At 47.2% G+C, this 27,711-nt stretch overlaps 1 protein-coding gene across 1 annotated transcript in view; it reads right to left on the bottom strand.

The window, feature by feature from the left end:
- The window catches only part of LOC147123429 (phospholipid-transporting ATPase ID-like), a 342,460-nt gene that overhangs the window by 285,163 nt on the left and 29,586 nt on the right, over positions 1–27,711 (bottom strand). The window contains exons 3-4 of the mRNA XM_085966014.1: positions 21,965–22,078; positions 17,033–17,131 (exon numbers count right to left, since the gene is read on the bottom strand). Coding sequence (XP_085822140.1) covers positions 17,033–17,131; positions 21,965–22,078 — 213 coding nt within the window. The remainder of the gene's footprint in view (positions 1–17,032; positions 17,132–21,964; positions 22,079–27,711) is intronic.

The following is a 27,711-nucleotide window of genomic DNA, read 5'->3' on the forward strand; positions in this document are numbered from 1 at the left end:
GAACATAAACGCTACCGACCGCTGGTCGGTAAGTAGGGTGAAGCGTTTGCCGGCTAGGTAGTGGCGCCAGTGGCGCACTGCCTCCACGATGGCTTGGGCCCCCTTTTCCACGGAGGAGTGTCTGATCTCGGGCCCTTGGAGGGTCCTCGAGAAGAAAGCTACGGGCCGCCCCGCCTGGTTGAGGGTGGCCGCCAAGGCAAAGTCAGACGCATCACTTTCCACTTGAAATGGAGTGTTCTCGTCCACTGCCTGTAGCGTGGCCCGCTCAATATCCTGCTTAATGCTTTTGAAGGCGGCGTGGGCCTCAGCAGAGAGCGGAAAAGAGGATGCTTTCAAGAGGGGGCGGGCTTTGTCGGAGTAGTTGGGGACCCATTGGGAATAATAAGAAAATAACCCCAGGCACCTTTTCAGGGCTTTGGGAGTGTTGGGCAGGGGCAGCTCCCGTAGGGGGTGCAATCGGTCGGGGTCTGGTCCGATTTCCCCATTCTCCACCACGCTGCCTAGTATGCAGAGGCGCGTGGTGTTGAAAACGCACTTGTCCTCGTTGTAGGTGAGGTTGAGTTTTTGTGCGGTTTTCAGGAACCTCTCGAGGTTCGAGTCGTGATCCTGCTGGTTGTGACCGCAGATGGTGACGTTGTCGAGGTAGGGGAAGGTTGCCTGCAAGTGGTGGTCATCGACCATGCGGTCCATCTCCCTCTGGAAGACCGAGACCCCATTCGTCACCCCAAAGGGGACTCTGAGGAATTGGTAGAGGCGTCCGTTCGCCTCGAAGGCGGCGTACGGGCAGTCCTCTGGTCTGATAGGGAGCTGGTGGTACGCTGACTTGAGGTCGATGGTGGAGAACACCTGGTATTGGGCGATTTGGTTCACCATTTCTGATATGCGGGGTAGCGGGTAGGCGTCTAGTTGGGTGTACCTGTTGATCGTTTGGCTATAGTCGATCACCATCCATTTCTTCTCGCTACCCCTTACCACCACCACTTGGGCGCGCCACGGGCTGTTGCTGCGTTCAATAATGCGCTCTTTCAGGAGCCTGTCTACCTCGGTCGCGATAAGCCGCCTGTCCTCCCAGCTGTACCTCCTGCTTTTGGTCGCTATTGGCCGGCAGTTAGGGGTAAGGTTCGCGAATAGCGAAGGCGGCTTTACCTTCAGGGTAGCCAGACCGCACACTGTGAGGGGCGGCTGGGACCCACCGTACTTGAGCGTGATGCTTTGGTGGTTGCACTGGAAATCCAGGCCCAAGATCACGCTCGCACATAGATTCTTCATGATTAATACTTTAAAATTATCGTATACAGTTCCGTTAACGGACAATTGTACCGTGCAGTAACCCATAATGGTTGATGTCTGGGTTTTATCAGCCATAGAGATGGTACCCCGAGTAGGGACCACCTTTAGGGAGAGTTGTTGTGCCAGTTCAGGGTGGATAAAACTCTCCGTGCTTCCACTGTCAATTAAACATTTAACCCCGCACCCGTTTACCTCGATGTCCACCATTGATTTGGATAGCGTGTGCGGCCTGGTCTGGTCCACTGTGACCGGTGCCACTGTAGGGCCCTGATCGAGACAAGATGGCGTCCACGCTGTCTGCTCATAAGATGGCGGACCCCACGAGGTCGGGCAAGATGGCCGCTCCCACGGCGCACACGCGGCGGTGGCGGGTTTCCCGGCGGGGTTCCCTCTGCACACCTTCCCGAAGTGCCCCATCTTACCGCACTTAAAGCAGGTGGTGCCTTTCACCGGGCACAGGTTTCTGGTGTGCTTCGGCTGCCCGCAGAAGTAGCAGTTGGGTCCCCGACGCGTCGCGGCTGTCGTAGGGCTTCTGGGGGGAGAGCGGGGCCCCGACGGTGTCGGGCTGCCGGGCGGGGAAGATGCCTTCCAAGATGGCGGCGCCCTTGGTGCGCACGTGGCGGCGTGGACGGCGCGGGCTGAAGAGTAGGCGTCCGAGTTTCTCTGGGTCACATCCAGGGATCGCGCTGTGTCCGCAGCCTGTTTCAGGTCCAATCCCGTTTTTTCCAGCAGTCTCTGCCGGATGTAAGTGGAGCTGAGGCCTGTGATAAAGGCATCGCGAACAAGCTCGTCAGTGTACACTGCGGCTTTTACATCTTGGCACTTGCAGTCTTTGCCAAGCGTTTTCAGGGTGCCTAGGAACTCCTCCACCGATTCCCCAGGTCGCTGTGCGCGAGTAGCGAGCAGATGCCTAGCATACACCTCATTCGTAGGCTGCTGGTAATGCGCCTTTAAGATGTCGCAGGCGGCCGGGTACGTGTCGGCGTCTTGGATGAGGGGGTAAACCCGGTGGCTTACCCAATTCCGCAGAATTCCGAGTTTCATACTCGCAGCGTCCGTAGCGCCTTTGACGGCTGCGGAATTGTCCAGGAAGAATTCCATACACATAAACCAGTGTCCGAAGCGTGCCGATGCGTCCGAAGCATGCTGGTCCAAATCCAAACGTTCGGGTTTCAAGAGTTGATCCATTGTGTTGAAAATTAAGTCAATAAAATTGATGTGCCTCAATAAATCCGAGACTCGATGTTAGCGAAACAAAACAAGGCTTTTATTGACTTAGAAGGTAACACACAGGAGAGAGGTATCTTCCATCCAGAGCTCTGCCATACTGGATGTGCTGCAGGTTGGGCCAGCTTACATAGGGGCCAGGTATGGGCGGAGTCCTACACATAGTACAATACAATGGGCCAGGTATGGGCGGAGCCCTACACATAGTACAATACAATGGTGAGGAAACGGAACAGAGGTAAGGGAAATGAAACTGAAACCAACCACAGTCACAGGCAGTGATGAATGGAATATTTCATCACAAAGAGAAAACGCGACAATTTGGAAGGCCGTCCTCTTAGCCCTAAAGTCTAAGGGCCTCCCAATCTCTCGCTGGCAGGAAGTCCTCCCGGCAGCACTCCATTCCATCCGGTCACTGCTTTGCACTGCCATTAACGCCACCCCCCATGAACGAATGTTTGTTTTCCCCAGGAAGTCGACTACGGGAACCTCGCTACCAACATGGCTGACTTCTCCGGGGCCCGTCTTGCTGCAGAAGCATGTGAGGGCCCATAAAACGGACCCCCTGGTCGAGAGGGTGGACCTCCTGCACGCCAACCCCCAGTACGCCTATGTGGCATACCCAGACGGGCGGGAGGACACTGTCTCCTTGCGAGACCTCGCACCCTCGGGCATCCCTGAGATACCACCGTTACCCCCCACCACTCCCCCAAATCCAGCTCCTGTAGATGGCATGCCGGAACCCCAGGAGCCTTCACCGACCACGCAGACACCAGCATTAACATCGGATACTGCACCACCGCCGCCGCTGCTGCGCCGATCAGAAAGGCTTACGAGGCCTCCTGAGAGACTGACATACACGAACTGGTAGTACACTTCACCCCGCCGGACTCAATTTTAAACAAGGGGTGAATGTGGTAAACCACTTTTACCGTTCACAACCGTTCACTATTGTTACACTGTTGTTATCACTGTTTACACTGTTATTATCACTACACAAGGTTACCTCTTGCCACGCATGCTGTTATACCTAGGCATACCTCAGCTGACTCCGCCCATGGCTCCGCCTGCTTGCCCAGGTATAAAGGTGACCGCTTGGCTAGTATTCTTCCTTGTTGGAACCATCACCCACGAGGGTGGGCTCTGTTATTTAGCCAATAAAAACCTATAGTTACTATCTTAACTCGTCGCTTTTCATGGGATGAATTGATAGGTATATCAGAGGACTCCCACATTTACGGGTGCTCAGGAGAGAAAGCACCGGTTGTGACTGCTGGGGGCGGCAAACGAGGCGTGGAGGAGCTCGCTATTTATTCCTATGAGGGAAGATGGCCAGGGTGGCTGGGACCCAACTCCACCCGGTACTCCAGCCAGACCGGGTTCACCTACGGGGAGGCCTCCCTCCCCTGCCCAAGCATACAGGTTGTGGCCTCATGGGTCGGGGTCACTGAGGGGAAGCACGTGTGCCTGACTTGCAGAGGGTAGATTCCCCTGGGAAGGTGGTGGTGGCTCAGAAAGCCGAGCAGAGACATGGGGACCGTACAGCTGACTGGGAACGACACCTACCGGACGGTCACAGGGACCCGAGGGGGGACTAGAGTATGCTGGGATAAGTGGTGGGAGTCGGAACAAGGAATTTATGTCTGGATGTGGGGGTCACAAAGGGCCTGCCCCACAGGCATATCCATCATCTTCTCCGCATCATGGCAGGATAGGGGGAGGGGGGTGGAATGGGATTCCCATCTCCACACTTGCATAGTCCCACGCTCCCCAGCCCCAGTTAAAGCCACTGAACTAGTGGCACGCGCCCGAAAGCCCCTGCCTCAGACAGCAAGGACACACAGAGAGGGGTGCCCTGCCACCACCAAGGGACCAGGGAATGGGCTGGTACGAGTGCCGACGGAAAAGGTGCTATACGAGGGGGTACACTACGCGGTAGCTTCCGTGATCCTGAACCTTACCAAGGTGCACTTACCGGAGTGGTGCCCCAAAGAGACAGAACAGCTATACCAGGCCCTGTTAAAAGAAATGTTTAGGAAATTCTACGAATTCGACTTTGCCGACGTAGACAAAACCGAACTGTACACTACACACCATGAGTATTTTGGTAACGCAGGGAGACAAAGATGGGGAGCCTGGAATGATGATTTCACAGCGTTTAACACAGGATCCTCTGTCAGCAACAGCCTGGATGACATGGAATTGCAGACACAGATAAACGGTTTGAAAACACAATTGCGAAAAATCTTAATGGATGAAAATACAGTAGTAGGCTCAGAGTTACACGAGGACCAGGCTATGACGGTCCATTTAAAAGAGATCATTGCTGAGCTGGAGAAGCACGCAAAGACTGTAAATGCCCTTGTAAGAGGACAGAAATGCTTCAGATCAGGCTGCACAGAACGAGGTGTGCGTACTGTACGGGGCGTGGTTGCTGGGCGAGGGCCGCAGCAACCTGGAGGATTTAAAACAGGGTTTAGTCCCCTCTTGGATCAGCAACAAGCACCTCACAGCCCTCCATCCATTTGAGAATGCATTAAGCCCGTGTCAACTCCGGCTAGCTTCTGAGGCCTACCCTGTCGCAGTAGATTGTGGATGGTCCAACCACACTATCATGGGGATAGCAGTGAGGATGCCGGTCATGGGTGGGACAGCCCAACCCACACCGGTATACAGGGTAAAGAACATTGGAGACATTCAGGGGGGTGCACACATCCGTTTCACAGCGGTCCCACCTTATGTCATAAAGGGGGAGCACGCTATGACAGGTACTGACTTCTTGGGGTGCCGGAGCCGGGGAGCAAACATAATACTGTGTCCTCAGCACTTGAACGCCTATTCAAAACCACAGTGTGGGTTTAAAGCTGCTGGCGCAAAACCTATAAACTGTACCATGGAGGTAATGGCACAAGATCATGTTCCCCCACAGGTAGCATATATAGGAGGTGGGACATATTGTGTCACCACAGGTGTGCCCCACTACCAGCATGGACAGCATAGCTGGTGTCCGGTAAGTGACAGCAGTTTCTGCTTTAAACCCAAGGCAGAAGTTCAAGTGGCCCAGGAACGGATTGTCCCCATTCCTGAACCCTCCACTGTTTACCTCACTGTAAAAGAGAATTTTACCAACCTGCAAAAATATGTAGCACATTTCGGCTATGAAATCCCCCCTCTACCAGAACATCTGACCAAGATACTCAAAGCAGTAATCGTCTCACAGAAACATTTCTACACGTTAGAGCAGAAGGCAGTAGAAATAGGGGCCAAGATATTGGACATTGTAGTTCCACCTTGGTGGGACATTTTTGAAAATATAGAGGTCCCTTCATGGGTTAGAATGGCTTCCCACATCCTCATGGTTTGCCAGCTGGGAATAGTATTGTACCTAGTATGCACTCAGTGCAAGGGAAAAGGCCAAATACTAGAATTCCAAAACCAAAGGACTTGGAAGGAGCATTATGTTAAGGAGAAGGGAGATACACCTGTTTGAATCTTTTATTTTGTATTTTGAATAAAGATTGTTGGTTTTTTGTGTTTTGTTATTTTTAATAAAGACTTTGATGTGTTATTTTTAATAAAGCTGTGTGTATACCAAGTGGTGCAGGGGTGTTCGACCCCCTCCATGCTTGGATGCGTGTAACTAATTGTATTTTGCCTATGTATGCTTGTGTACGCTACATTTTCGAAGAATGGGAAATGCATGTGTCATGGGATTATAGATAGGTAATTACGGGGAAGATTGGCTGTGGAGGGTCGGAATTTTGCTCACCTTCGTAAGTATGATACTTAAAGCGAGTTTTAGTATCAACAGGGAGGAGTGCAGGGTTCTCAAAATTCCCACAGTCCCCAGATTTATTAATAAAGGGGCCCTGAAGGACGAAGTGATAAGGGAACCCTAAACAAAATGCCTTCTGGACCTCATGGCAGCACGGTGGCATACTGGTTAGCACTATTGCCTCACAGCGCCAGGGACCCGGGTTCAAATCCGGCCTCAGGTGACTGTCTGTGTGGAGTTTGCACATTCTCCCCGTGTTTGCGTGGGTTTCCTCCGGGTGCTCCAGTTTCCTCCCACAGTCCAAAGATGTGCGGGGTAGGTTGATTGGCTATGATAAAAATTGGCCCTTAGTGTTAGGGGGGATTAAATACGTGGGGTTACGGGGATAGGGCTTGGGTGGGATGGCTGTCGGTGTAGGGACCGGGTGCTAGGGTTTGGATGATCAGCCATGATCTCGTTGAATGGCGGAGCAGGCTCGAAGGGCCGAATGGCCTACTCCTGCTCCTATCTTCTATGTTTCTATTGGAAAGCAGGGCCCTGCAAAAACGGCAGGTCAATTCAAAAGGGCTTTTGAAAACCCTGACATGCCTGGGCCTGGGACTGGTTATTTCTGAGAGCCAGACAAGTAGACAATGCAGAATACGCATCCTTAATCAACTCAGGAAAAGATCTTGAACCCATCAAACCTTTGCATAAATAATCGCTTGCAGTTTAAACTGGCTACCGAGCCAGGAAGTTAACGATTCACATTATGAATAACAAACACCAAGACATTAAAGAGCGTTTAGCAAAGGGGCAACCACCCAAAAAGCAGTTAAGGTGAACGACTATAATCACTTTAACGAGCCTGCCAAAAATCGGACAAAGAACTAACCCTGATTTAGCGCGTATTATGTCCGTGAATGATTGAGACACAGACAGCAGAGTTAAACAAAACACGTCTTTACTGGTGGAAGTCAATAGTGAAACTAAAAACAACAGAGGCTCACTAGCGCCTTTTATACAGGGGTGGTCACTGCCGGTACTGCAGTCTGAGACCAGTTATTCTCTTAAAGGTACATACACAACAATTCCTCCCCTTTTAGATAAACAGTACATAACATTCATTTAACAACTAAATGATAACTAATTACAATCACAATTACTGTCGCAAGATACATTGGTTAAGTTTAAGCAATTATAAGTTCAGTCTTTGAGGAGGCTTCCTGATTCTGTCTGGATAACGCCTCTTTGGGGTATCAGGTTCTTCTGGCAATGTTGAGTCGGGATCAATGTCGTTGTTTGGTTCATCTGCTTCCAATATTACCGGTTCTGCGGTAGTTGTAATTGGAACGTCGATTTCATTACCAGGTGTATCAGATCGTGGTGTGGAGTTGACGTTTTCCAGTGACTCTAGAATCTGGTCAGCATGGCGTCTTACAATGCTCTCCCCAACGTCCACGGTATACATGAGAGGTCCTTGTCGTGTACAAATTGTTCCTGGCTGCCATTTCTCAGTGCGGTAGTCCCGGGCCAAAACTGGTTGACCGATCTTAAAACTCCTGGTCGGCCTTTCATTCATATTCTGAAACTGCCTGTTCTCCACATCTCTTCGGACGTTTGGCTTAACCAAATCCAAGCGGCATCGTAGTCTTCGATTGAAGAACATCATGGCTGGAGTTTGGTTGGTAACCGCATGTGTCGCATTCTGGTAGGCAAACAAGAAGTTGTCCACCTTGTGTTGTAGGGGTATATCTTCATTACACATTGCCTTGATAGCCTTCTTGAATGTTTGGACAAACCTCTCGGCCAATCCATTAGTGGCTGGATGATATGGGGCAGATGTGTAATGCTTAACACCATTGTTCTTTAAGAACCTCCGGAACTCTTCAGACACAAACTGTGGTCCATTGTCAGGTCAAATCTGTTCAGGCAGCCCATTTCTGGCGAATATGGTTCGTAAAACTGTGATAGTTTTTTCCGTGGTGGTTGAGGACATTTTTATTACCTCTGGCCACTTTGAATGTGCATCCACTGCAATTAAAAACATCGAGTCCATGAAGGGACCAGCAAAATCAATGTGCACCCTTTGCCATGGAGATGAGGGCCACTCCCATGGATGCAGAGGAGCTTGTGGTGGGGCGTTTTGGACCTTCTGGCATCCTGCACAGCTCTTGGTCATCTCTTCGATTTCTCTATCGATTCCCGGCCACCACACAAACGCTCTGGCTAAGTTCTTCATTTTTACCCCACCCAGATGACCCTCATGAAGCTCATTGAGCACTCTATCCGTCAACTTAGGTGGAATTACTACTCTGGATCCACACATCAAGGTTCCTCTGCACACTGACAGCTGTTCTCTTCTTTGTGAGAATGCTGGCAGCAGTGGTTCGCCATGTGCTGGCCATCCCTTCACCGTTAAATCATAGACCCGTGATAGTGTCGGCTCATTCCGTGTTTCCTTTTCTATGTTTGCATTCGTCACAGGGAGACATTCGACTATGGTCGAGTGGAATAACTCCATTGGATCCACTGCAAGGTCTTCTTCTTCCACCGTTGGCAATGGTAGGCGTGACAATCCATCAGCATTTCCATGCTGTTTAGTTCCTTTGTACTCGATGTCATATTGGTGTGGCCCTAGGAAAAGGGACCATCTCTGCAGCCGTTGTGCTGTCATTATCGGTACGCCCTTCTGAGGGTTGAAAATGGAGACAAGAGGTTGATGATCGGTTAGTAGAGTAAATTTTGGACCGTGCAGGTAGTGATTGAACTTCTTCACCCCCCACACTAGGCTGAGGGCCTCTCTGTCAATCTGGGCGTAGTTACGCTCGGCAGAAGTTAACGAGCGTGACGCAAAAGCTATCGGCCTCTCTAAACCATCAAGGAATTTGTGTGACAGTACCGCCCCAATGCCGTAGGGAGACGCATCACACGCCAGTCTGATCGGCAGTCCTGGGTTGTAGTGAGCCAATACTTCCCTTGAAGTGATTAAGTCCTTATTCTTCTGAAAAGCACGCTTACAATCATCGCTCCATTTCCATGCTACCCCCGTTCGTAGCAGGGTGTTCAGTGGGTGCAGAATTGTCGACAAATTCGGCAAAAACTTATGATAGTAATTCACCAATCCGAGGAATGACCTCAGTTGCGACACATTTTCAGGCACTGGGGCCTTAACAACCGCTTCAATTTTGTCAGGGGACTTATGTAACCCCTCTTCATCAATCACGTGGCCACAATACGATATCTGTTTCTTAAAAAATTCGCACTTGGGACGGTTGGCTCGCAGCCCATGTTCCCGTAGTCTAGTGAGCACCTGTTCTAGGTTGTTAAGGTATTCACTGTCATCTTCACCCGTCACCAGGATGTCGTCCAAGTAACACTGAGTCCCCGGAATCCCTTGCAGGACTTGTTCCATCGCTCATTGCCATATCGCCGGAGCCGATGCTACTCCGAATACCAATCGATGATACTGGTAAAGACCTTTGTGAGTGTTTATCGTGAGATACTTCCTAGAGGACTCTTCAACCTCCATCTGCAAATATGCTTGTGCTAGGTCAATTTTTGTAAAACGCTTCCCTCCAGACAGTGAGGCGAAGATGTCTTCTATCCTTGGAAGAGGATATTGTACTGTGTGAAGGACTGGGTTCACCGTCACCTTGAAATCCCCACAGATGCGAATCTTCCTTGGCTCCCCGGACTTATTGCTTAACGTTTTCTTCATGACAGGAACAATGGGTGTCGCCCACTCGCTCCAGTCGACCTTAGACAATACGCCCGCCTTCTCCAGATTCTCCAGCTCTGCCTCGACGGCTGGGCGAATTGCATATGGTACCAGTCTTGCTTTGAAAAACTTGGGAACTGCATTCTCTTCTATTTTTATCGAGGCGGTTACGCCTTTAAGCGTGCCCAGTTCTTGTTGAAATACCTCTTTGGCGTTAGTTAAGATTGTTGACAATCGTCCAGGAGTGTCGTCTTCATCTTTTTTACCGTCCACCGTCATTGCATGAATGGAGTGCCAATCTAAGTTTATCTTCCTGATCCATTCCCGTCCCAATAACGGTGGTCCACCATTTGGCAGTATGTAGAGATACAATTTCCGTATTTTCTTGCCGTTGTATTCGACAGGCACCCTTATTTTTCCTCTGGGGTATACTTTTTGCTTCGTATACGTCGTCAAGACGATGGATGTCTCTCTCAAGGGTATGTGTGAAAATAGCCGCTCGTAGTCTCGTCGATTCATGACGGTTAGCGCTGATCCTGTATCCAATTCCATTTTAACTTGGGACCCTGCTATCGTGAGGGTGACCCAAATGGTTCGGTGATCCTCTTTTGCGATTACATTGTGAAGTTTGAGACAGCTTAGTCTCCTGTTCCCGGATTCACTCTCGCTCATCTGGTCTTCGGAACTACTGTCCGTCATCTTTTGTACTTTCTTGTACGGTTCCTTAGTAGCCTTTTTGTTGTCGCTGGTCTTCTTCCCAGACCTGCAAACTCATGCAATGTGTCCCATCTTCCTGCATTGCCTGCATATTTTGTCTTTGGACCAGCAGTCCTTCTGGTCATGGTTAGTTCTGCCGCAGCGATAACATTTTGCAAATCCCCGTGTCATTTCGTGGGTGCCGTATTCCTGTGGTTTTTGTTGAATTTCTGCAGCTCCCCTGGCTGCTGCTTCATACGATACTGCCACGCTGAAAGCCTTATCTAGCGTCAGCTCTTTCTCTGAGAGTAACTTCTTCTGTGTTCCTTCACTCAGGAGTCCACAGACAAATTTGTCCCGTAGGGTATCTGCCAGTCCTGCTCCGAACTGGCAGTGCTTTGATAGCTTGCGTAGTTCCGTAAGATACTCAGCATTGCTCTCATCTTTGTGCTGAGTTCTCCTGTGGAATTTAAATCTTTCTGCTATCAACAGCGGTGCAGGGTTTAGGTGTTCCTGTAGGACAGCAACAATTTCGTTAAAACTCTTCGCCTTCGGTTTGGCTGGGGTAATCAGGTCCCGCAATAGGCCGTACGTTCTAGCGCCCATTACGTTTAACAATATCGATGCCTTTTTCTCCTCCACTATTTCGTTTGCCTCGAAATATACCTCGACTCTTTCCACATACGTGGTCCAGTCCTCTATTGTATTATCAAAAGCAGTGATACAGCCAGTCTTCGGCATCTTGCAAATCTAAAATGGCGCCTCCCGCGCTTTGCCTTCTTCCCCGATTTAACAAAATGGCACCTCCCGCGCTTTGCCTTCTTCCCCGCTGATTACGATGGTGCCTCCCGCGCTTTGCCTTCTTCCCCGCTGTTGTTAGCGCTGCTTTCCACGGTTTCTTGCGCGTTTACTATTTTTTTTAAAAATTATTTTCCCATCGTGGAACAACCCTGTGGGACTCTTGCCTCCCTCTTCGCGGGTCTATACGCAGCCCGGCTTCGTAGCACCGACCGCACCCTGTGTGCTCCACCCTCTCTCTCTCTTCTTCCCGACAACGCTGCTCGGCCCCGTTGCAAACCACCCACTCGAGTTCGCGACCGCCGCAGCCCAGGAAGGATCAGTGCACTACCTGCCACCAGCCCGATTAGCTGAAGCACCGTCGACAGGAACCAGGCCCCGCATCCGACAGCTTCTCCAGCAATCTTCAACTCTGCAACACAGGGCGGATGCCCACGGTCGACGCCCGTTTCTACTGCCTCTTACTTTCTTTTCTTTCGGGCCTCGACCTCTGCTCACTTCGCTGTAGGAATGGATCCCAGGAGGTGGTGCAGACTGTAGGTAGGTTCGTATCTGCTCGTCGCCAGTATTATGTCCGTGAATGATTGAGACACGGACAGCAGAGTTAAACAAAACACGTCTTTACTGGTGGAAGTCAATAGTGAAACTAAAAACAACAGAGGCTCACTAGCGCCTTTTATACAGGGGTGGTCACTGCCGGTACTGCAGTCTGAGACCAGTTATTCTCTTAAAGGTACATACACAACAACGCGCAGATAACGAACCTCCGAAATAGTATAACTGTAGGCCCACCGGTAACCAAGGGCAGACTAAGGCAGATGAAGACTAAGGCGTGCAGTAACCAAGCAGGCAGACAGGTGCAGCAAGCGGGCTGGAGCAGAGGAACGCGGGCCAACGAAAAGCAGAGAAGGGCAGTGTGGAGAAGCATTGGGGGACGAGCAGGCACATGCTCAGGCCCAGGTACACTCGAAACGCAGAGGCGCTGGGTGGCACACGCTCAGGCCCAGAGACACTCGGACCTCAAAGAAGCAGATCGGCACGGTGGGGCAGGCTCGACTGAAGACGACTAGGTCGCAACTGCAGCCTTACACGAGGAACGGCCACGAGCACCGCGGTAAACCATACCTTCGGATCATTACCACTGCACAGGTAGTGATCTAGGCCACCGCGACCGAGCCAACACCGAAGACCGCCAACCGCGACAAAAACTTCGACGACCAGACCACCACCAGAAGAACAAAACCCGAAGTGTTCCACTCCACAAGGTAAAGTACCCAACAAAGACTTTACTCCCTATATCTAACGGACAAAAGGGAGTACTTTACTCAGACGACTCCACCACCGCGCCTTGGGACCACGTGACGACGGCAGGCCCCAAAGGACACAAAGCGCGAACCCCAAAAAAGCAACCGGCTTAATTGACAGGATTCGACCTGTCCAGAAACCCTTATTGGTGAGCATAATCTCTGGCCCCTCACAGCACAATTAGTTAGATATTGGGGGTGGGAGAAGGGTAAGGGGATTAATACGGTGATTTTTCCCTCGATGTGCCATGTGTTCCCCATTCCTAATTGAGTGTACTCTTGTAAGCCTGTAACTATTCCAGTAATTTTTCAGTGTTGTAATTTTATTGTGCCTTTTAATAAAAATACAGTTTTCTTGTACCAAACCAGTTGTCTACTCCAATTCTGTATCGCCGCCTGTACCTAAGTCCGGTGTCTAGAACCCAGGGGTGTGGGAGCGATTCGAACCGCTCAGGAACCCAGTCAGAGGTAAGCTGGCTGCACACACGCCACCCCCTACATGCCCTCCTTTTTAAATAGTGGGGTTACATTTGCCACCCTCCAATCTGCAGGAACTGTTCCATAATCTATAGAATTTTGGAAGATGACAACCAATGCATCCACTATTTCCATGGCTACCTCTTTTAGTACTCTGGGATGCAGATTATCAGGCCCTGGGGATTTATCGGCTTTCAGTCCCATTAATTTCTCCAGCACTATTTTTTTACTAGTACTAATTTCCTTTAATTCCTCCTGCTCATTAGACCCTTGGGGCTAGATTTTCAGTATAGACAGTTTTGGGGCGCTAACCTTAGCGCCCGCCCGAAGTTAGCGCCCACCCCAAAGTAGCGCCCCGTTGCCGGAAATTCAGTGGCTTCGCCCTAAGAGGTTGGTGGAGCGCTAAAAGAGGCGTTCCACTACTATCTTTAGGCGCTAAGCCGGCGGTGCAGAGCGCAACACCCGAGCTCGGGCGCAGTGCACGGCAGACACTCTGGTGCCAGTGAGCTCTTAAAGGGGAAGGGTGCATGTGTGTTTTTCAAAGGCAGAGTCTGGGGGGGAAAACAGGAGGTGGTGGTGGTGGTGGTGGCCGGAAACATAAATACACCGTTCACAACAACACACTGGATCCTTCCACACAACAGATGCAGACTGCCTTTTATAGTGCAGGAGGAGTGCCCTTTAATTTGCGCTCCCCAGGGTGTGTTGCGTTCCATTTTACAAACGCTCTGGACGCCAGCTGCACAATGGGGCGGTCCGACTGAAGTTTGGATTCGGGGCGGCCAAAGGGCGTTGCACGAGGATGTGACGTCATTTTCTGCGCGCGCATCCGGGCGGCCGCTAAACTTTGCGCCGGCGCTAACGGGCAACTTAATTTGGGGCGGGGCGCAAACTGCGCTGCGCCCGGGCGCTACACGCATAGCACCCGAAAATCACTTCTCTTAAGGCGCTAACTGCTGGCGCAAGCAACTGAAAATCTAGCCCTTGGTTCCCTAGCATTTCTGGGAAGTTATTGGTGTCCTCTTCCATGAAGACAGAATCAAAGTATTTGTTTAATTGCTCTTCCATTTCCTTTTTCACCATTATAAATTCTCCCGTTTCTGACTGTAAGGGACCTACAGTCTTCACTAATCTTTTTCTATTTACATACTTAAGAAGCTTTTACAGTCCGCTTTTATATTCCTTGCAAGTTTACTCTCATACTCTGTTTTTCCCCTCTTAATCAATCTCTTGGTCCTTTTTTGCTGAACTCTTAAACTGCTCCCAATCCTCAGGCTTGCTACTTTTTCTGGCCACTTTATATGAGTCCTCTTTGGATCTAATACTATCCTTAATTTCTTTTGTTAGCCATGGTTGGGCCGCTTTTCCTTTTGTGTTTTTGCGCCAGAAAAGAATGTATAGCTGCTGTAATTCATGCATTTGTTCCTTAAATGTCAGCTATTGCCTATCCACCGTCATGCCGTTTAATGAAGCTCCCCAATCTATCATAGCCAACTCACTCCTCATACCTTCGTAGTTTCTTTTGTTTAGACCCTAGTTTCAGATTGGACTTCTTTACTTTCCATCTTAATGAAGAACTCTATCATGTTATGGTCACTCTTCCCTAAAGGACCCCGCAGAAAAAGATTATTAATTAACCCCTTCTCATTGCACAATACCCAATCTAGGATAGCCTGTTCCCTAGTTGGCTCCTCAACATACTGGTCTAAAAAACCATCTCGTACACACGCCAGGAATTTATCCTCCACAGTATTATTGCTAATTTGGTTTGGCCAGTCTATGTGTAGATTAAAGTCACCCATGATTACTGTAGTACCCTTGTTACACGCATCTCTAATTTCCTGTTTGATGCCATCCCCTACATTACCACTACTGTTTGGAGGCCTATAGACAACTCCTACCAATGTTTTCTGCCCCTTGGTGCTTCTTCGCTCCACCCAGACTGATTCTACATCTTGATTTTCTGAGCCAATATCCTTTCTCACTATTGCTCTGATTTCATCCTTTACTAAGAACGCCACCCCACCTCCTTTTCCTTTTTGCCTGTCCTTCCTAAATATCGAATATCCTTGGATATTCAGCTCCCAGCCTTGGTCACCCTGCAGCCATGTCTCCGTAATCGCAATTATATTGTATCCATTTACATCTATTTGCGCTGTTAATTCATCTACCTTATTATGAATGCTTCGTGCATTCAGATACAGTGCCTTTAGATTTGTCTTTTTAACATTTTTAGACATCTTAACATTTTTTTGTACTATTGCTCTATTTGTCTTATTACCATTTTTTCTTACCCGGACCCTATTTGTTAGTGCACTCTTTTGTTTGTACGCTCTGTCTCTTCCTCACACAATCTGGTTGTCCTTACCCCAATCACTTTCCTGCACTGCTTCCTTGTCTTTTCTCTTTAGCATTCTAGATTTCTCTCCACCGGGACCAGGATGATAGCAGAACTGAGGTTATACCTATCAGGAAAGACTGAACAGGCTCGGGCTCTTTTTTTCTAGAAAAGAGAAGGCTGAGACCTAATGAGGCAGAAATTCCGATCCCTACGGGTGAGTATGCGCTGTGTACTCACCTGTAGGGACATCGGAAATGCCGGTTTTAGGCATGCACTGAAACCGGCATTTCTGATCTGTCAAGAAAGCTCTTGACAGATCGGACGCTTGCCCTGGAGCAGGGCCTCTGCGGGTGGAGAGTTCCAATTTTTGGAGACCCTCCGCCCGCAGAAAACACTTACAATTCTTGCGAAAGCAAGGCCTGCTTTTACCAGGCTGAGTTGAAGAAAGAAAAAAAAAAAATTTCCACTGATTTATCATTTTATAATACTTTAAAGAAAGGTAAGTTTATTTTTAGCCCCGTTAAAAACTGTAATTATTTTTTTCAAATATTTAAATTTTTGTTTAAAAGAGTTAATTTATGTAATTTATAGTCATTTTAAAAATGTGATTTTTTAAAAATTTATTTTAAGTTTAACTTACGTTTTGAGGGTGATCTCTATTCATAGATTTGACAGGTCTTTCTGTCAAATCTATGAATGGAGATTCCCTGCTCTGATTGGCTCCCCATGGCCCACATGATCCCAGGGATGCTGCGAACTAGCTGCGCCCCTGGGATACGTGTGCCCTGCACACCGGCAGTTTGAAGAGGCACAGCAACGGAATTCTGCGCCTCCTGGGAACCCTCCAGTCCAGGCGCAGATTTTCCAAATCGCAGCCCTCCGCCTGCGGGAGGGCTGCGAACGGAATTTCTGGGCCAATAGAGATCTTTACAATTATGAGAGTTTGATAGGGTAGAAGTAGAGAAGATGTATCAATATAAGATAGTCACTAATAAATCCAATAAGGAATTCTGGAGAAACTTCTTTATCCAGAGAGTGGATAGAATGTGAAACTTGCTAACACATGGATACAACATAGTTGAGGCAAATAGCATAGGTACATTTAAGAGGAAGCTAGATAAATACATGAGGGAGAAATGAATAGAAGGCTATGCTGATAGGGTGAGATGAAGTCGGATGGGAGTGTAAATACCAGCACTGACCTGTTGGGCCAAGTGGCCTGTTTCTGTGCTGCAAACTCTGTAATTCAAAGTAAGTTTGGCCGAAGAAGCACGGAAATCTCGGAAAAACAGCATTTACTCAGCTGAATTTACAGCAGATGATCATTAAAAGCCCCGCAGAAATTTACCTCCACAATGACGCTAAATTTCAGGGCCTATTTTTCTTAAAACAGATAAAGACATAGAATTGTAAAAAGAACTTACATAATCATCAATGGCATCTTTCACTGCTGTTATTGTCAATACCAGCATTAAGGGTACAATAGTGGTATACCAGGACAGAGATGAGACTTGTGGAATAAGCTGAAAGAAGTAAGTGATAATACATTTAATACTTCTGAAATAAATGACAAAAATATTGTGTAAATAACTATTAAAAGTGGCATTATTTTTATTGCAGTGAAAGCACCAAGATATGTAATTACATTGTAATATTTCACAAATGAATAAAAAAGATTTGAATAAACATTTTTCAATATTCATTATAGCCAGAAATTATATATGTATTTTAATGTCATGATTTTTTAAATATAAAATTTGAATATTGTATTTAATTTGCTCACTGGTAAAATAGCACACGACGACTGGTTTTAGCATTATTCTAAAACCTGATATGCCCTCATGACATTTTATTCAAACATTTGATTCACATTTTAACAACTCCAACTGTGAGAATGTTTTATTTGCAAGTGCTTATTTTCTTTCCATATCTTTCTATATTGAAGATCATCATCTTATGCCAACAATACATTTCTAGCCATGTGCATATGAGTTTTTACCAAAATAATGGCCCAGAAATTCAGATCAGGGGCTTCCCGCGGGTGCAAGCCCCCGACCTGCACTTACCTAGCGCGCCAGCCGTTGAGCTCTGGGCTCCCGTGGAATTCCGATCCGGGGCCTGGTCTAGCTGCTGGTGCACAGTGCTTGCGTATCCCAGGGGCGCAGTTAGTTTGATGCGTCCCCTGGGATCACGTGGGCCATTGGCAGCCAATCGGAGCAGGGAATGCTCCATTCATAAGTCTGGCAGGAAGTGCTGTCAAGACTTATAAATACTACGGCCCCAAAATAGCACTAAATCTTCAAATAATTTTTTTTTTAAATCACATTTTTTAAATAAACTATAAATTACATGAAATAACTATTTTAAACAATAATTTAAATTTTTGAAAAAAATAATTTTATTTTCTAACGGGGCTAAAATTAAACTTACCTTGCTTTAAAGTATTTAAAAATAATAAACCTGTGGAAAAAATGTTTTAATTTTAATTAATTCACCACTTACCTTGTAAAAAGCAGGCCTTACGCCTGCTTTTTATATTTCTAAATTCTGCAGGCTTACATTCCCGGGAAAACCTGTAAAAAAAAACGAAGTTCGATGCGCACGCGCAGCCTCCCCTGCGCACGCGTTCGACCTCTGAACCCTTTCGTTCAGAGGAACGGAAGTGCCAGTTTCCCGCGCATGCGCAGTGCATGCAGGAAACCGGCACTTCCATCGGGCCTACGGGTGAGTACCCCGTGCGTACTCACCCGTGGAGACCTGAATTTCTGGGCCAATTTAAATTTTTGAAAAAAATAATTTTATTTTCTAACGGGGCTAAAAATAAACTTACCTTGCTTTAAAGTATTTTAAAATAATAAACCTGTGGAAAAAATGTTTTAATTTTAATTATTTCACCACTTATGCTTTTTACATTTCTAAATTCTGCAGGCTTACCTTCCCGGGAAAACCTGTAAAAAAAAAACGAAGTTCGATGCGCACGCGCAGCCTCCCCCGCGCACACGTTCGACCTCTGAACCCCTGCTTTCAGGGGAACGGAAGTGCCGGTTTCCCGCGCATGTGCAGTGCATGCAGGAAACCGGCACTTCCATTGGGCCTACGGGTGAGTACCCCGTGCGTACTCACCCGTGGAGGCCCGAATTTCTGGGCCATTAACAATTTTAGTACTTGGTTTTACTTCATACCAAAACAACCCCTACAATTGTAAAACTGCATATGTACATATTTGTTGGAATTAATTACATTTTAAGTAATCTCACCCACAAGGTAACATATGGATCAGAAAGCCTATTTAGTTCATCCATCCAGAAAGACGATAGAAACTAGGAATTTCCTTGTGCTGCTATAGCTCCACCACAATAACTTTGTACGTAAACAAGGTTTCTGCTGCAGTTCTGGGGAAATTAGAGCAGCGGAGCAGGAGTAGCTCGGAGGAAATTCCCATATAGAGTCTCCCCCATTACAGCCTCAACACAGCATCCAAATAATTTACAGAGATTGTGGCTGGAATTTTGTCTGGGTAGACAGGTTGGAGGCGGGGGGCTTCCGAGGCGGGCGGGAAACCCGGGAGGCTGGGTTTCCTGTAGGTCCTGCCGACTTTGATGGCAGAGCCTGATTTGCATGTGAGGCCTTGAATTACTGCCCGCAGCCAGCCAGATTGAGAGGCTGGCTGGTAGGCCTGCAGATGCGTTGAGTGAGCAAGCTGTTGGTCTAGGGGTCGGGGGGGGGGGGGGAGTCGCGGGGGGTGGGGAGGGCTGGGGAACGGCTGGCTCGATTTGGGATCGCGGGGGGTGGGGGGTCGAGGAATGGCTGCCTCGGTTTGGTATCGCGGGGCGGGCGGTTAGGGAACGGCAGGGGAAGTTCGGGGATCGGGAGGGGAGGATTGGGGATGGGGTGGTCGGGGATCAGCAGGGTTAGTCGGGGAATGGGGGGGTCGGCCGAGGATCAGCGCGGGGGGGGGATCAGCGGCAGCGGTGGGGGTCGGCCGGGGATCGGGGATTGGAAGGTGGGGGGATTAGAGGATCGGGGTCAGCCACCGGAGGATTGTGGCCGGCCTCAACATCATCGGCGGGGTGGGGGAGCGGCAGGGGGGTGCCCCATGGTGGGGATCGGAGGTCTGGGAAGGTGATCAGAGGCTTCGTGTTGGGGTCTTTGATTACAGGGGGTGGGTTAGGTAGGGACCCTGGATCCAGGAGGTAGGTATAAAGCCACTTACCACCTGGATCCACCAGTCCCTGCCTCGGATTAGCTGCCGAGTTTCACGAATTGTGTGAAACCCGTCCACATGCAGTTAAAAACAAAATGGAGGTGAAAATAGAGGCTTCCAGCCTCATTACAATATTTAAATTGACATACCGCCCACTGAGAGCAGGCTGGTCGCCCGCAACCCGTCCTGCCTCCGTTAAAACTGGAAGTGGGTGGGTTGGAGGTGGGATCAGGTCGGGAATCCCATTTTTAACAATTTAACTGCCCCCTGCTCCAAACCCACATGTTCTTTTAGGGGAAAATTCTGGCCTTTACTGTCCTAACCAGAAGTCCATTTCATATATTGATCACTCTTGTAATGATCAATAACATGTCATTCTATAGTGGACACTAGGTGGAGCCGTAGAGCTGTGTAGAGCTGTATATAGCTGTATGTATAAGACTACACTACCCAGCTGTATATATATTAAGACTACATTACCCATGAGGCACTAGGCTACCCACAAGGCAGCAGTCAAGATGGAAGCCTCTACAGATACTGTACCTAGTCCACATGTGCTCAATAAAAGTATCTAGCAAAAGCTAGCTGTGTTCATAATAAGAATGTCTATTTATTAATGAACATAACAACTCTGTGAACAAGAACTTCCTGACATCAGTCTTAAATTGGACAGTGTACTCAAGGTGTGGACTAACTATCTGGTGCACTGAAGAGGTACGCAGCTGATCCCTAGCCTCACAGGGCATGGGTTTTGAGGAAAGACTGAAAAGGTTTTTGTTATTTACCCTTGAAAGGAAATTACTGAGAGGAACTCATTGAACAATATAAAATAGTAAAAGTATAGAAAAGGAAAATCTAGAGCACAATTTCAAACTAAACTGTTATAGTTTGAACCTGTGCACTACTGCAATAGGATTTTCCTTTTCTATACAGTTTATTATTTTATGTTGCTCAGTGAGGTCCTCTCAGTAATTTCCATTCAAGGTTGAATAACCAAAGCATTTTCACTGACAATAGTTTCCTCAGTGTACCACATGTAGCAAAATTCTTTATGAATGAATTTGGATGTTACACATAGCGCAGGGGAAATCTTCCCCCATTATGACTATAAAACACACATAATGGGGCAGTAATTCCTCCCCAAACGCGTGAGTACGGAAGGGGTACTCACGCGTCTGGCCGGAGGAAATGCCAGTTTTCAGCATGCACAGCGCATGCGCTGAAAACCGGCATTTCCTCTCCTCTAACCCAAGAGGTGAAGAGGCTAGCGCGTGCGCTGTAGGGGGCAGCACGTGCGTCTTGGATTTCCTCTGTTTTGGGGGATTTGCACATGTGTAAAGGCCTCCGGTCTTTACGCTTGTAAAAAGCACACGTAAGTAATTAATTTTACAGGTAAGTGGTGTTTTAGTGTAATTTAGAATTTTTTTTCCCACAGGTTTATTATTTTAAAGAATCTACAATAAGGTAAGTTTAGTTTTAGACCCTTTTTATTAAAAATTTATTTTTTTCAAAAAAAAAATTATTGTTTAAATTATTTTTTTAAACTTATTTATACTTAATTTAATGATTGGGATGTTTTTAAAATTTTTATTTAAAGTTTAAATAGTGTTTTGGGCCCCCATAGTTTTCATGAGTTTGACAGTTCTTACTCTCAAACTCATGAATGAACCTTCCCCTCCCCTGATTGGTTGTACAGTGCTCACCTGATCCCAGCCGGCACATCGCACTAACTACGCCGCTGGATCAGGTAAGCACTGTGCGCTGACAGCTGAACCGGGCCTGTGACAGGAAATGCAAGCAGGCCCTGGCTTCAGTTGTCAGCGCGCAGGGTGAGTGCAGATCGGGGGCTTGCACGCGCGGCAAGCCCCCGACACCAAGTTCTGGGCCATTGTTGCCAAATGATTATTTAAAAAATGAGAATATTCCAATGAGCACTTTCATTATATATACATACAGTTTATAAAATCAATTAACAACAACTTGCATTTATATAGCGCATTTAATGTAGAAAAATGCCCAAAGGTGTTTCACAGAATCTTGAATTGGCAAAAATCAATGCCAAGCCAAAGAAGGAGCTATTAGGGTGATAAAAAGCTTGGTCAAAGAGGTGGGTTTTAAAGCAATATAAACACTGATAAAAATAAACACTTACCTGCAAAATTAGTAAAAATATAAAATAAGCATTGGCAATTCGCTGGAACTGTTCAAACAAGTTGACTGGCAAGAACGTGAAAATGTTGTATTTGGAGGTTTTAATTCTATTGTTCTGAAATGCAAGACAAAATTTGATAAGTATGTGAAATGAAGTAACATAGATAAAAACATTTGTAATTACAGTATCTTCCCATCAAATTCAATGAACCAGTGATCATTGCATGAGATGTAATTTGGAAGGGATGAATTATGGAACTTAAACAATTTTAAAATAAAATATGCTTAATTTAATAACTATAGAAATGTGAAAAGAGCATTTTATTTTAAAGATTTTTATGCATCGTAATAAATCAAGTAGAAGGGAGCACTTTAAGACAAATACATGGGAACCCCCTCTTTTGTTATTAACCAAATTAATAGAAATCTCATAAAAATTTTTGCTTGTTCCTTTACTATAGAGTCGATCAATAACAGTCTATTTTGCCTATCTCACATAAATAATAAAAAGATTTGGCTTTGTGTTCTTTGTGTAAAAAAAAATCAGAGACTATGGCCACCAAATTGGGAGCTTTAGCGCCGGCCATTAAGGCTGGTTTTGCTGAAAAAATGGCGGCTGCCTCGCTTCTGCCTGCTTCCAGCGTGGAACACGGTGGCCGCCATTTTGGGCAGGTCGGCAGAGCTGCTGTTGCCTGTGCTCGCCGCCCATATTTAAATGATGCAGATCGTGACGTCAATCGGCTCTTGAAACCGCCCTCTCTAAACCATACACAGTACAAATGAGATGCTGCCAGCACTTCTTAAAGGGACATACACATCTTTCAGGTAAGATTAGATTTTTGCTTTTGTACTTTTAAAAAATATTTTATTGGAGTTGCAGGTTGGTGCAATACATTAAAAAAGTTGTTAAAGTGTGCAGGGACGTTTTCAAGGCTTTGGCTGTCAAAGGAAGGCCTCTGAGAACACCACTTGCTCCAGTCCTGGGGGCTCTAGTTGCAGTTCCCTTAGGCTGCAACATCAAATGGAGACGGAGCAGAGACAGCAAAGGGGATAAGCTGCAGGCAGAGGGAGGAGGAAGCAGAAGAGGAGGAAGCTGGAGAGGAAAAAGCAAAAGAGGAAAAAGCAGAAGAGGAAAAAGCAGAAGGAAGGAAGCAACCCAGACAGCCCCTTTCTGGCCGGGATATCCAGGATCGAATCATCCACCTGTGGTACCAGTGAACACAACTCCAATTCCCCTTTCAACATTTGTCCCACACCTTACCTTCCCTCTGTTACTGACCATCAATATCCTATTGGCCACTATGCTGAAATAAAAGCCACAAACAAACTTTCCAATCTAACTTTATCCATATATGCATCCATTATTAGATCAAAAAAAATCAACTCATCGCCCTTGTGCGTTCCTTTAGTGACTGTCCTGTGTGTGCCTTTGCCTATCCTAGTGATGTTATGCAGTGCTGTTATGCAGTGCTGCTCCAGTGGCTACAGCATGGCTGGTGGAAGGCTGCTGACTTTCAATGGGGGACACTGCAGATGGCCCTGCAGGATGAGCTGGCGGCTGGGAGTGTGAAATCTCCCTTTTCTTGGTCAACCACTGGTTGGGCAGGCTGGATTTCTTGGGTGTCTGAAATGAGGAAGGCACAAGGGTATAGTTGTGGTGAGGGGGGTGGGGGGAAGCAAGAGATGCATGCTTACACCATGTGCAGCTTGTAAATCTGTGGGATGAGGGGAAAGTGGGAAGTGAGAAGGAGGATAATGTATGAGGATACTGGCATCCTATATTCTTTCAGCCCCACCACTGGCCAAGGGCTCAGCCATGCCCCTGCCAAGAATGGGCATCACCGTCTCCTCCAAGGGGGGTGAGGTGAAGCTAAGATTGTGAGGTGTGCCTCGTGTTTGGTAGAGATTGTTGGTAAGTGAGGATTGGGGGGTGTGGTGTGGTGCATTGAGCAGTGTATGAGGCTGGTGGTGCAGTTGGTAGGAGACAGCTTTTGAAGATGCATTCACTAACACTGACCACTCGTTTGAGGTCATAAAACTTCTTTGGGCACTGGAGCCAGGTTCTGGGGGTGACACTGCTAGCAGTGACCACCTTGGCGATCTGGTCCCACATCTTTCTTTCTGGAGGGCCTTCTGGCCCCCTGTGGGTAGAGGACTTCTCTTGCAGTGTTGACCCCCTGCACAAAGCTGGAGTGCTGTATGTGAGACCCTGGGTGACCTTTCCCTGGCCTGTTGAGCCTGTTGTGTTAGTGCTGAAGCATTTTAGCATTTTTTATATGCAGAAGGCAATTCAGTTTTAAGAGCTGTAGACTGCCTAGTTCTGAAGGATTTAAAAAAATTTTATGTGCAGAAAGCAGCTCAGCTTTAAGAGTTGGAGACTGCCTTGAAAAGGTGCAGGCTAGCTTTACTCGCTCCAGCGACAAACTTCAGCCCCCTGCAGAGCACACAGGCTGAGCGCTTCTATCATGTTAATTAGCAGGCAGCACCAAATTTACGTGCTGCCTGCGCTTTCTGAACAGGCGTGGCATATCTCGCATCGCAGTGCCCGTGCCTTTTTTCTGTCATTATCAAATTTCACCCCAATATTTTTTTTTCCATTTACAGTGCACGTACTCTTTCTATAGTCCCCAGTTTCTGAATTTCTGCCACAATAGCTGCAATGTTTTGTTTCGGGCCAATACAAGCAGTAAGATAGTTTGCTGTATGAAGAGATAGTTTGCTGTATGAAGAGATAAGCAGAGTGTGTAAGAACAGGAAAGTTATCTTAAAGGGAGACTTCAATCATAGAATCATTGAAATTTACTGCACAGAAGGAGGGCATTAGTCCCATCGTGTCTGTGCCGGCCCAAATGGAGCTATCCAGCCTAATCCCATTTTTCGGCTCTTGGTCCGTAGCCCTGTGGGTTACGGCACTTCAAATGCATATCCAAGTACTTCTTAAATGCAACAAGGGTTTCTGTCTCTACCACCCTTTCAGGCAGTGAGTTCCAGACCCCCACCACCCTCTGGGTGAAAAAGATCTTATCAACTCAACTTAATATAAATTGGGAATATCCAAGTAGTCTAGAGTTAGAGTGAGTAAATGTAATGCATGACTGCTTCATGATTCAGTGCATAAATGAAGTCATGAGAGACAGTGTTCCATAAATGACCCAGACAATTACAGGGAATCAAAGTCGTAGCTGCCATGGCAGACAGTGACCACAGAATGATCAAGTTTAACATTATCTGAGACCTAACTCTGCCAAACACCAGGAACCAGATTTATAACTTTAAAAGGGCTAAATTCAAAGAAATGAATAGGGTGAAATGAAGTAAGGTGGGAGGAGGCTCCTGTGGAGCATAAACACTAGCACAGACCTGTTGGGTCGAATGGCTGTTTCTCTGCTGTAAATTCTAGGTAATTCTATGTAATGATAGAAAAATTAATACAAAAATGGTTTGGAAGAGGGTAAGTACATATCCAAGATCAACAAGCTCAGACGAAGCAACTCTGTCCGTATATGGATTAACAAACAAATTAAAAGTGAAATAAGGAGGAAAAAATTACCTCTACAAATGCTGCAGGAAGAAAGAAAAAGGGGCTTGCTGGGAGGAAGAGAGGATCACACAGAAACAAGTTAAAATGGTGATCAGAAGGTTAATTATAACAGTAAATAATTCAGGAGCAGATACTCCCAGCAAAAGCATTCAAATCGGTGTCAAGCATCAACTACAAAAAAGTGATGAATACACACCTGATTATTAATGGGATTGAGGGTTCTATGGAGAGTAACAGTTTGAGTTGGGTAAATATCCCTCAGGCCATCTGAAAGGCAGAGAGGGAGGTACTATCATCTGTGGAGGGTGTGATACAAATTTAGTGTGTTTTTCTAGGTTTGGCTTGATAGCTGTCTCTTTACATCCAATTGCAATACATGGGGGGGTTGAAAATTCCAGGCAGGTTATTTGGGATCAGGGATATTTACATAGGCTTGTCTGGTGCCAATGCCATTCATGGTGCTTGCTTCGTGAGGGAGGTCGGAGTTACATTGAATTAACTATAATTCACAGCACAGAAACAGGCCATTCGCCCAAACTGGTCTATGCCAGTGTTTGTGCTCCACACATACCTCCTCCCACCATACTTCATCTAACCCTATCAGCATATCCTTCTATTCCTTTCTCCCTCGTGTACTTACCTAGCTTCCTCTTAAATGTATCTATGCTATTTGCCTCAACAATGTGGTATCCATGTAGTAGCAAGTTCCACATTCTAACCACTTGCTGGGTAAAGAAGTTTCTCCTGAATACTTTACTGGATTTATTAGTGACCATCTTATATTGATATTCCCCCACAAGTGGAAACATCTACTCTACGTCTACCCTATCAAACCCTCTCATAATGTTAAAGACCTCTATTAAGTCACCCTTCAGCCTCAGAGAAAAGAGATCCAACCTGTTCAGTCTTTCTTGATAGTTATAAGCTCTCAGTTTTGGCATCACCCTTGTAAGTCCTTTTTGTACCTTCTCCAGTGCATCTATATCTTTTTTGTAATATGAACACCAGAACTATGCACAGTACTTTAAGTGTGGTACACAGTACTCTAAATGTGGTTTAGCAGCAGAGCTGCGGTGTTAAGTGAGCTGCCAGCTCATGATGCAAAGAATAAATAGTCCTGCCAGTTTTGCTATAAGCTGCTTTCCTGAAAACAACAGACCACATAAATGTTTTCAAGAAGCCAGTGTTTTAAATCTTAAGGGAGAAAAATACTGTACCTTAGCACCTCCTGTTAGCACCAGCAGATGGCGGTAACGGGGTGCTGATGCAGTAGCGCCGGGGCGAGGCGAATTCAGCCCCACTCGGCAAATCCGCCCCCCCCCCTTTGCGCCGCCGCTACGAGGTACCGCTGGGGGCTTCAACGCCAGGCACATCATGATGTCAATGAGCATGCAACGTTCACTAGCCACCCGATCTGTGAAATTGATTGTCGTCACCTACCTCAGCGCCTCGACCAAACAGCGACACGGAGAGCTGGCGTGAAGCAGCCGAAAGCCGGCTCCAGGGACGTTATTTAAAGGGACCATGAGTAATGAGTTGCAGCTGTATGTTAGTGGAGTTTCAGTGCTTTCTTGTCTGTTTCACATTGTGCAACAGTTTAATTCAGTAATTTCAAGGTTATTTTGCATCAGGAGTGTTGTGGGAACTAAAAAGTAGCTACATTTATTCTTTAAAAAATCAAACCACTACACTTGGCTTACAATAATGGGGGCTGTACTGGCAGTCAACCTGGCCCTCCAGGATCTACGGCGGAGGGAGCGGAGGCAGCGAGAAAGAGTGGAACATGTAGCCAGAGGAAGGAGGAGGGCCATTAGCTCTAAACAGGAGGCCTTACCCTCCGAGGGTATGCCGAGAGCACTTCTACTACCTCCAATTAAGCAAGGAGCAGTGTATTAGAAGGCTCTGCTTCACTAAGGAAGTGGTCACAGAGCTCTGCCACCTCCTGCAACCAGACCACCAGGCTCAGATCAGGGCGACCACGGCTCTCTCAGTGGCAGTCAGGGTCACCATCACCCCCAATTTCATCACCAGCGGATCATTTCAGTATTCAACAGGAGACATAGCTAACATTTCACAGTTCGCCGTCCATTGCTGTCTCCGGGAGGTCACAGAGGCTCTCTACTGTAGGAGAAGGGACTACATTTCCTTCCTCATCACCAAGGAGAAGCAGGATAAGCGTGCATGTGGCTTTGCCAGGATAGTGGGAT

Source organism: Somniosus microcephalus, chromosome 2, assembly GCF_052327205.1.
Source record: "Somniosus microcephalus isolate GS21.2 chromosome 2, FLI_Smic_1.0, whole genome shotgun sequence".
Taxonomy (NCBI): domain Eukaryota; kingdom Metazoa; phylum Chordata; class Chondrichthyes; order Squaliformes; family Somniosidae; genus Somniosus; species Somniosus microcephalus.